The sequence below is a fragment of the Triticum dicoccoides genome, chromosome 5A, assembly GCF_002162155.2.
Source record: "Triticum dicoccoides isolate Atlit2015 ecotype Zavitan chromosome 5A, WEW_v2.0, whole genome shotgun sequence".
Classification (NCBI taxonomy): Eukaryota; Viridiplantae; Streptophyta; class Magnoliopsida; order Poales; family Poaceae; genus Triticum; species Triticum dicoccoides.
In genome coordinates, this window is record NC_041388.1 from 51302163 (window position 1) to 51312923 (window position 10761).

At 45.8% G+C, this 10761-nt stretch overlaps 2 protein-coding genes across 2 annotated transcripts in view; one reads left to right on the top strand and one right to left on the bottom strand.

The window, feature by feature from the left end:
- Positions 1-243: 243 nt before the first annotated feature.
- Positions 244-1410, top strand: LOC119299170. The gene has a single exon (XM_037576425.1). It carries the CDS (start codon positions 244-246, stop codon positions 1408-1410), a length of 1167 nt encoding a protein of 388 aa, XP_037432322.1.
- Positions 1411-1950: 540 nt separating this feature from the next.
- Positions 1951-10761, bottom strand: part of LOC119299194 (probable inactive DNA (cytosine-5)-methyltransferase DRM3) — a 16402-nt gene continuing 7591 nt past the window's right edge. The window contains exons 9-10 of the mRNA XM_037576454.1: positions 4431-4507; positions 1951-4078 (exon numbers count right to left, since the gene is read on the bottom strand). Of these exons, the coding sequence (XP_037432351.1) occupies positions 2834-4078; positions 4431-4507 (1322 nt within the window). The 3' untranslated portion in view covers positions 1951-2833. The remainder of the gene's footprint in view (positions 4079-4430; positions 4508-10761) is intronic.

Genomic DNA, 10761 nt, shown 5'->3' on the forward strand with positions numbered 1-10761 from the left:
GAACAGAATCGTTCGCTCGATTGAATTCCCCAGGCGAAAGTAGAAGCCAAGTCGGTAACTTACTACTGTAGTCGTCTATTCCTAGGTATATATTACTTATATATACTCCATGTGTATTGGCGGCAGCTATCATCACAGAATATCGATTGGGAGCAGACTAGCTAGGGTTAGACAAGGCTTAGCTTTGCACGACGGTGGATCGATAAGAAGTCAGCCTCTGCGTCGTCCAAAAAAGTGCTCACCATGGCACCTCCAGAAAAGAAAAGTAAACTAGCGGCCGCCATGGCACCAGGACCGCCGCCAACATTCCCGGACGAGCTTGTAGAAGAGATCCTCGTCCGCATCCCGCCCGACGACCCGGCTAGCCTCCTCCGTGCCTCCCTCGTCTGCAAGTCCTGGAGCGAGGTCGTCTCCCGCCGTGGGTTCCGCCGCCTCCTCCACGATTTCCACCGCGCACCCCCGGTGCTCGGGTATCTCCACGACTACAAGGACATGCCCGATTTCATCCCCTCCACCGCATCGCCATTCTCCCTCGCCGTTCCCCACCGCCGGCTCTGGCAGGCCGTCGACTGCCGCCACGGCCGCGCCCTCTTCCTGTCCAACCCCAAGTGCCCGTACACCAAGGAACTCCTCATGTGGGAGCCAATCACAGGTGCCCAGCAGCGCATACCGGTGCCCGCAGCATTCCAGAGTGGCCGCACAACCGCCGCCGTGTTCTGCACAGCGGATGGCTGCGACCACTGCCACTGCCACGGAGGTCCCTTTTGCGTGGTCTTCGTCTTCTCCGTCGACGACGAAGAAATACGCGAAGGCGCCGTCGAGCAGGAGTATGTCACGTCGGCGTGCGTATACTCGTCGGACACTGGCGCCTGGGGCGAGCCGACCTTGATGCATGGCGAGTGTTACATGTCCTTCACATATTATTCGAGTGTGCTTGTTGGGAAGTCTCTGCTCTACTTCTTGTCCGATGGTGGGTTGGTCCTGGAGTATGACTTGGCAAGGCACAGGCTGATTTGGTTCGACGTACCATACTCCTGCAGCATTAAGGATATATTTGATTGCAACCTCATGCTGGCGGAGAACGGTGGACTGGGACTCGTCGAAGAATTGAATCCGCATCTGCAGTTGTGGTCAAGAGAGGCCGATGCCCGATGGGTACCGGACCGGATCATCTACTTGGGAAGTTTGTCCCTAAACGGCGCTCCGGTGGAAGAAGTCCATGTGGTGGGCTTTGCCGAGGGAGCAAACATCATTGTTGTAACCACATCTGCTGGCGTGTTCTCAATCCAAGTACAATCAGGGCGTGCAAACAAGGTGTGTGATGAGGCCAAAGGGTGTGATTATTTTGGCTATGGTAATATGATTCCAATTGTGGGGTATTACACTCCTGTACCCAAGTTGAGCACATGAGGAAAAGGGTTATGATATAGGTGGTACCATGGTTATTTAGCAGCTTAACCGCCTGAATGTTCTGTTTACCAACTCGTGAAATAATAAAGCTTTTGAACTGACGATAGTTAACACTGCTTTCTAAGTATTGAATTGCATGTCTGATTCCAATTATTCTCTGAAAGAATTGGATTGTGTGGAATGTGTTAGTTCTTAATGTAGATTTGCATTGGATAAGACCGTATTCAGGTGAATAAAAGAGTACACATTCACTTGCAGGTGGGTGTCACCTTGTATCCAAAACAGGAAGGTGTGGCTACTACCAGGTGTACCCACATTGATACGACCACAATTAGCACTTGCCTCTCGTTGCCTTTAGCCCTCGCTAACATATTTCTCTTAATATGCAAGCATGCCACCTCATCATTCAACATGCATAGAAGAAGGTCCACCTTAACATGCAACTATACATATTAAAAATCAACTTCAACATGCAAACATGCATGCTATTTACATTTAATTCTTATGCACTTTCAAAAACTATTATTTTAAATATTCATGTTCCATATAACTAAAACCTCATTGAAATATTGCGAAATATTCCTGCAACAACGTGCAGGGCATCATCTAGTTTATATAGTCAGCACATCCTTCTCTTGGATACTTCAAAATTTTCTGTCTAGTACAAACTGAATACGTTGACAAATCTTCAGAACCAGCAAGCTGATCGAACTTGGAGTAGGTATAACTGCTGTCTCGTGTCGTCCATATCCCAGCAAATCAGCCAAGCTTCTGATTCTTGGTTATGATCAAACTGACTGTTTCATTAGCACGCAGACATACAAGTCACACACCATTTGACTCAAGAAACCTAACTCAAACTGATCTGACATTTCCATCTTGGCCATGAAGAAACTACCGTACAGCATGGCACACAAATCTGCACATGCCATTGTTTGAAGCAGCATAACGTGTAGGCAGCTAAACATTCCTAGACTTAAGGGAAAATCATATACCTGTAAAGTGCACATGGATGTTTTCACACAAATCACTAGCTCATATGCAAATCAGCAACCTGCATGTACTGCTGCCTCTACTTCAGCCAATCATCAACACACAAACTTAAAACAGCACAGAGAACTATGACCACGAACGGCAGCAACATGACCAAACTAACCAACCAAGCAAGAAGGATAACTCGCGTGCACCGATTAATAGTTACAGTAATATGCAGCTAATTAATCAGGAGCAGAAGGATAGTTGAACTCATCATGCAGTGATAAAGAGACAGTAGAAAGTTCTCTAGCTGGATAAAGAGACAGCACAAAGTTCTCTAGCTGTCAACAGAGCGTACGTCTTCATCCTACCATTTACATGTCTCATAACGCTGCGCCATCCCTTGTTGAAGATAGATGGTGAAGGACATGATTATGTCAGGCAACAACTACTTAAAGAAGTGCTGCATACTTCTCACTCTTTGAAGAACACGAACGTACTCAAAGTATTTACCGGAGTCCATCCCCATAGTTGCATTTACTGTCGTCCCACCTCTATATGAACTGTAATTTCCGCCAACAACTAAGTCAAAGCCACCAAATTCCTTAAATAGGTCCTCAAGTGCATCGGTCTTTAGCTTCCATATGCCATTTAGTTGTCTCAGAACTCCGCTCTGCTCTGTTTTTGCCCACCATCTTTTCAGAATTTTCCTGTTCACATCAGACTCTTCAACAGACACTACACACTTTAGTGGAATACCGAGACGATGCAGCGCAATTTCTGCACCCCCAACTCCACTATAGATGGATAGTACCCTCAAACCATCTGGATAGATGTCTTTTAGAACTGACAAAAGATAAGCAATGGTGTCCGTTTGAAAAGCGTATTTCATAGCACCAATCCTGTCCGGTGGGTTTAGACCAAACAGATTTGTATGGTTTGATGGGTAACCTAATATCCGCTCCATTTGATTTGGCTGCAGAGGGCCTAGCCAGTCTTGACCAATCCAGATAAGATTTGCCATCTTGCATTGGTGCAAGATCTGCGCTCGTTTTTCTTCTGAAAGAAATCCTCGTGAATCTTTTATGGTCTTTCCCAACATCTCACAAAGTTGTTCAATTCCTGCCACCTCTGAAGTAACACTACCAATATGTTTTCTGGTATCCCATGTGGGCCAGTAATGTCTTGCGGAAGGCACTGCATCCTCAATTGTCATTGGTGACTTCGGAACCACAACATGCCTTCTCTCTGTTGGAAGGTTATGAAGGTAACCTTCCCTTCGCATCAAAGCTGAGAAAAGCTGACTATTTATAAACTCGGGCTGCACACCCGACAAGAAACCCGATATTTCAGACCACGCATCTTTGGTGATGTTAACAACATTTCCATAGAGGAAGAAGGGAGGCTTGGCAAGGTCACCACGGACATTTGCACGAGGGCCCGATGTCATTTCATAATCTTCTTCCTTCAAATAACCATCACCAGCTGACCCAACACCGCCACTTAACCACGGAGTAGGTTGATTCACAGCATGACTACTTGAGGCTCCTCTATCGTCTCTGAATATATGCTTGGCCTTTTTAACTCTTTTGTTGTCATCGTCATCGTCATAATAGTTCAACCTCTGATGATATGTTGAATATTCAGTTTCTTGCTCCCCATGCTCCCCTAGAAATTCAGACTCAATTTTCACCTACAATAAAACATAAGAGGCCAGATTAGAAATGAGAGTGGTTATTAATTGGATTTTAATATATATATGCCACATACACAAGAGTTATAGGAACATATGGCACTGAAGTCAATGATTACAGAGTTATATATTTTGTAAATCATGAAACAAAACCTAGGAAACCAACTGGAAACATCAGAAAGAACATCATAGGAACGTTTATGTAAACAGCTGATCTAACCTATAGCCTTGCCAAATATGCTACACGGCCCTATTGTATACAAGATGACTTCTAGCAAAAATCTAGAACATATGTCTGTCAAATTCACCGCACAAAGTCTGTAGCAGTGAGAAATGGATGTCAATCAGTTACCTGTTTCTGCTCAATGGTACTGGCAATGCGTCTTGCAAAAATTGAGTCAGCAAGCTCCTGAACTGCTGCTTCCTGACCTGAAAAGAGTAGGAAACATGACACTTAAAGGATTGTTTGTAGAAACTCACCAAAACAGTCTAACAGCGGTAGACTACAATATACTCGTCAGCTTAAAAATGTCAGATTGGTACACTAAAATATGTGGATTACAACTGTGATTTTGTCCTAACATCGCGTTTCATAAGTTCTGCACAAGTGTGCAAATTAGCCTCTGATAATGTCAGTATTACTGAAAACAGCTTTTGCCCCGGTTTATAGATAAAGCGCCCAACCAAGCATCACACAAAGGTAACACACACACACACACACACACACACCAACCCTGGTGATGATTCCACCTATACAAGAGAAGCACAAATAAGGCCAAACAGGAGACCAGTAAACCGGAACTAAGCAAAGCTAAGCTAAGCACATGAACAAAAGGTGCTTGCTTGATCCTGACGATGACCGTAAATCTTCCTAGAGTGCCTCGACACGCATCGCCCAGCGGGACACCAAGGTGCACACCTAGTGAGAGGCCGGGTGGTACATGATACGAGCAGTTTGAAGGAGAAATAAATGGAGCGGTGCCTTCAAGGAGAAGAATCGCGTCTATGGACGTCGTCATCAACATGAACATGATCATGCAAGGCATTCACCAGCGCCCCAGCCTCCAACCCCGGAGACCATCAGTGACAACCACCGATCACACCCAATGGACCTTGGCAAGTAGATGATACCTCTGAACACCCTCGTGGCATGACGCTGATCCCAGCAACCCCCTTGGTGCCATGATGGCCATCCAAACTAGGGGTAGACCAAAAGCTCGTAGCTTGCGAGCTTAATGGATGCTCGATAGATCGACTCGTGAAGCTCATAGCTCGCTTCTTAATGAACAGAACCAATCACTGGTTTTAGCCTGTTAAGCTTAACAAGTGACATAACGAGTTTCACGAGTAGCTCATGAAGCTCGTTAATACAACAATGCGTATTCTTGTGTTAAGTTACTACATTTTGTGGCACCTCAACCCTTCTATTCCACCTAATCAACCTAACCCAACCACTGAAAAAAATAGCATGCTATAGCGTGTAGAGAATTGTCTCGCTAAATAAATCAGTGTACAATGTCTCGCTAATAGCATAATTTAAAGGACAACGCTATTTTGTATACCACACTATTTTTTTCCCTTGAACCCAGCACATCAAGGACAACTAGTGTACCTCCACATGTGGTCACTTTCTTCCTTCATAAAAACACATTGTAACTGAATCAAAAGGGGGTAATGCCTATGAACTGTTAAGGGTTATATATATTTAGCTGTGTATACTTTGTATTTTTTCCATTCTATAAGGGGCTTTCTGCATATTGTACTACACATATATGCGTATATATACTAGCCTATGGCCACCTGGAAATATAAGTGGCATATTTCCTGACATGGTATTAGAGACCCAAAAAAAATCAGCACATGCAACTTGTGCTTGAACCCATCTTGTGTCACCACTTCCTCCTCTTCAACGGTTGCGCTACTCCCGACGCTTCTGCCTCTGGCCACTGTCTAGTTGTTGTCGCCCTCCACTGGCCACCGTCTCTCCTCCAATCCCCAATCTCTGTTGTCGCCAGTCTCTCCGCCTATGTTGCCTTGTCTACCCATTGTTATCAATAGTGGCATCATCACGGTGGTCACTTGTGTGGCTCTCGTCTCTCATCCTTAGTTCCACATGGTCTTCTTGGGTCCGTCTCCAACAGTGTGTCTTTAGACTATGAGGGTTGCCGACTTGGTAACCAAGTCCAGTTACCTTATCCTCATAGCGGGACTCTGTTTCAGGGTCCTTTCGACCATGTTCACTCCGATGTATAGGGTCCAGCTCCCTTTGCCTCAAAAGGGGCCATCATATATAGGGATTTCTCTCGACACACCTGGATCTCGACACACCTAGATATATTTTATGCCTTCTTATCTATCTATATATAAGCGTTTTGTTGTCATGGTTCACACTCAATTCTCTACGCCTATTTGTGTGTTCCGGCTGATTTTTCTGGAGAGTATATCTCCAAGATGTTGCGTGGAGTCCTTGCTGAGCAGGGTACTCTTGCTCAGTTCTCTTGTCCTGGTGCTCATGATCGTAATGGTGTGGCTGAGCACAAGCATCGTCGCCTTCTTGAGACGACTCGTGCGTTGATGATCGCCACCTCTCTTTTGCCCCACTTTTGGGCTAAGGTTCCCTCCAGTTCCAGCTATCTCAGCAACATTCAACATGCTCTGCTCTATAGGGCGGCATTCCTTTCGAGGGTCCTTTTGATCGCTCTCCTGATTATTTGACACTTATTTTGTTTGGTTGTCTTTGCTATGTTCTTCTTGCCCCCAATGAACGCACCAAACTAACCATTCAGTCTATGATACAATGATGAGCATAAGGGCTATCATTGTCGGTCGTCGAATGCGTATTTCTAAGATGTGACTTTTGATGAGTCTTATCCCTCCTACCCACGTCCATCTTCCTCGACCTTTTCAATGGAGGATATATCTTTCCTCACTTTTCCCGACACACCTCTATCACTCATGTTGAGCCCTTGTCCACCCATCCCATTGTTCATGCTTCTCCGACTGTTGCAGATCGGACGCTGCCATCTCCTAGGGTTTCCTCACCTCACCTGTCACATGATTCCGCACCTTCATCCCTTGTGGCTTCACCATCTCTATCACTTGAGCCTATACGATGGTGCGTGCTCGTATTCTTCCCTTTTTCCTCACTATTATACTCATGAGCCATCTACTTCTGATGTACCCTCTTCCGTCTCAGCCTACTTATGCCTTACGCCATCACCCCCATCTGCCTGTTGACCCAATGGTTTCACTAACGTTGTTGTCCTTGAGCCAACTTCTTATCATGATACAGTTGTTCATCCCAAATGGCAGCTTGCGATGGCATAGGAGATTCCTGCTCTTGAGCACACCAGCATATGGGATCTTGTTTCTCTTTCTTTGTGTTCGTCCCATCACTTGTACAAAGCTCGTCTTGTGGCATGTGGCTTTCAGCAGGATCATGATCGTCATTATGATGAGACTTTTGCTCATGTGGCCCATATGACCACTGTTGGCACAATTCTTGTTGTGGCCTCAGCTTGATGTTAAGAATGCCTTTCTTAATGGTGAATTCTGTAAGGAGATTTACACGCAGCCACCACTTGGATATTTTGTTCTTGATGATGTCATGGTCTGCCACCTTCATCGCTCTCTCTATGGCCTTAAGCAAGCCCCTCGTGTCTAGTTTGAGCGTTTCGCCTCTGTGGTAATTGTTGCTGGTTTTCCGGTAAGTGCTCATGATCATGCGTCGTTTGTCCGCCTCTCTGCTCGTGGTCGGACTCCTCTTCTATATGTTGATGTTGATGACATGGTCATCACTAGCGACAACCCTGAATACATTGCCTTTGTGAAGGCATGTGAGCAGTTTCTCATTCTTATCTTCACCCACTTCGCTACTTTCTTCAAATTGAGGTTTCTTCTACCTCGCTTCTTCATTTCCAAAGAAAAATATATTCAGGATCTCCTTGCTCATGCTGTTGTTACTGGTGAGCGCACTGTTGAGACCCCATGGAGCTCAATGTTCACCTCCGTGCTTCTGATGGTGACTCTTGTTTGATCTGACGCATTGTCACTGTCTTGTCGGGAGTAGTGTCCAAGTTGTCACTCATCCGGATATCTCCTATCATGTCCATACTTTTGAGTCTGTTTGTCTCTGCTCCCACTTCACTAGTCACCTCCTTGTTCTCCGATATCTTCGTGGCACGATCTCTCACCGTATGTTCTTTCCCTGCTGAAGTTCATTACAGCTTCAGGCCTATTCAGATGCTACATGGACTAGTCACCCTCGGCTAGTGTTTTTCTTGGTGGTTCTTTCACTGCCTTGAAGATGAAGAAACATACTACAGTTTCCCATTCGAGTGTAGAGGCAGAGTGGTGAGCTCTAGCTCCTTTGATGGCAGAGGTGACGTGGTTACAGTGGTTACTTTGGGAATTTGGTGTTTTTGTCTAAAAAGCATGGACACGACTGATATAGCCGAATAGTTGTCCTAGTAACGACGGGACACAGCAATACGCGTGGACACGACATGTATCCAGCAATATCTCTTTCCTTTTGGGTTTATAAAAGAAATAAAAGAAAAAGGGGGTACATCAGGGATACTGGACAAATATGGCATGGGGGGAAGATGGGAACGTTAGCCACTGGTGGGGAAGAAGAGACAGGCAGAGTGGAAGATGGGAAGGTGGTTGCCGGTGAGGAAGAAGCTCTAGAAATATGGGGATTGCAGCCTGCGGTGAGGAAGAAGATTCAGGCACACGGGAAGATGGGGATGCAAGTTGTCAACAAGCAAGAAGGTACAGGCGCATCTCATGTTCTGCATTTCTTTGGTGGCTAGAGGCGCATCTCATGTTATGCACTTCTTCGGTAGCTAGAGGAAGTGGAGAAAGAGCATGGGAATAAGAAGGGCTGGAAAAGCCTAGTCTAGGTTTTCTAAGGTTGGATCTTATATGGGCTCTGAGTGGAGGATTACATGTACATGGGCTTTTGGTGGAGGGTCTTCTTACGTGAATGGACTACTCAAGGCCTTTCATCAATGAAAATGGGGCAACAGATATGCAAAAATCTTAACTAAAAAATTCTCTCATCAAAATTATCATTTAATCTTTGTGCTATTTATTTTTCTAAATACTTACATATGCTGCCATATTACCAAATGGTTGTTTTTGGAAAATGCTGAATCTCATGTCCCCGCACTCGTATTGATGCTTCTTACGTTTCTATCACTACACCTACTCTGCTCTTGTTTGACATTACAAGCGTTGTTAGTATTGCGAATGACCCTGCGAAGCATGAGCTCACCAAGTATATTGGTGTTCATGCTTCTTTTGTGCGCGCTGGTGTGCAGGATCAGTTTATTGCTCTTTAGTACAAAAATGCCTTCAAGAGTTACAATTGGCGGATCTCTTTGCAAAGGCTCATACTAGAGCACAACATGACTTCTATCTGAACTCACTCTTGTTGATCCACCATGAGTTTGAGGAGAAGTGAGGCGGAAGATAGGCGGCGACCATCATTGCACGCGCCGTCTCAAGAAGATGACGATGCTTGCGCTCAGCCACACCATTCTGAGCATGAGCATTAGGGCCAGAGAACTGAGTAAGAGTACCCTGCTCAACAAGAAATCCTCGCAACGCATGGGAGATATACTCACCAGCTGAATCTGCGCGAAACACACGAATAGGAGTGGAAAACTGTGTATGAACCATGGCAGCAAATTTTTTGTATATGGACATAAGACCTCACTGCGAGAAGACATGAAATAGATCCAAGTGTACCGAGAAAAATCGTCTATAAAGATGATATAGTAGCGATGACCCCCTTTCGAAGCGAAGGGAGCTGGACCCCAAACATCAGAGTGAACGAGATCAAAAGGACGCTCGGACACTGACTCACTGTGAGGGTAGGGTAGCTGAATCTACTTACCAAGCCTACAACCCAGACAATCCAACGAAGCGTTACCGGAGACAGACCCCAGAACACCAGAACACCACGATGAACCAAAGATGAGAGACGAGAACCGCATAAATGGCCAAGGCGATGATGCCACTGCTAAAAAGAGCTAGTAGATGTAGCAACAGAGGCTACGAGATTGGCGGCGGTGGCAGCGAAGGGAAGACGAAGTCAATCAAGCTCCTAGAGACCATTAGAGCATCGAGGGCCGGCACCAAGCAAAGCACCCGTGCGATGATCCTGAACAGAACACGAATCGAAGTCGAGAATGACCCTACAACTAGAGTCAACAATGTGACCACCAAATATGAGCTGCATAGTAAGTCGAGGAACATGAGCGATAGAGGGAACATGAAAGGAAGAAGTGCTAAGAGTGCCTCGACTAGCTACAGGGAGAGAAGTGCCATCAGCCGTAAGAACACTAACAGGAGACTCAACAGGTCAAAAGGAGGTCAAAGTGGAAGAATCATAAGTCATATGAAAAGATGCTCCAGTATCAAGAATCCATGGGGATGTACCTGAATGAGTACATGGTGGTTCTCAGTGCCAGAAGAGTCAGCCACGAAAACTGCAAAACCTGTCGGTGAAGAATCCCAGGCACCAAGTGGGCATCGTAGCTGTGCAATCTCACGCGCAGACAAGGACACGGCAGAAGAGGTTGAGGTAGAAACACATGCTGACGATGAGCAGTCGCCACCACCTGTGGAAGCCGCGTGTAGAGTCGGCCGAGAGTAGAGAGTCAACGTAGAGCCGC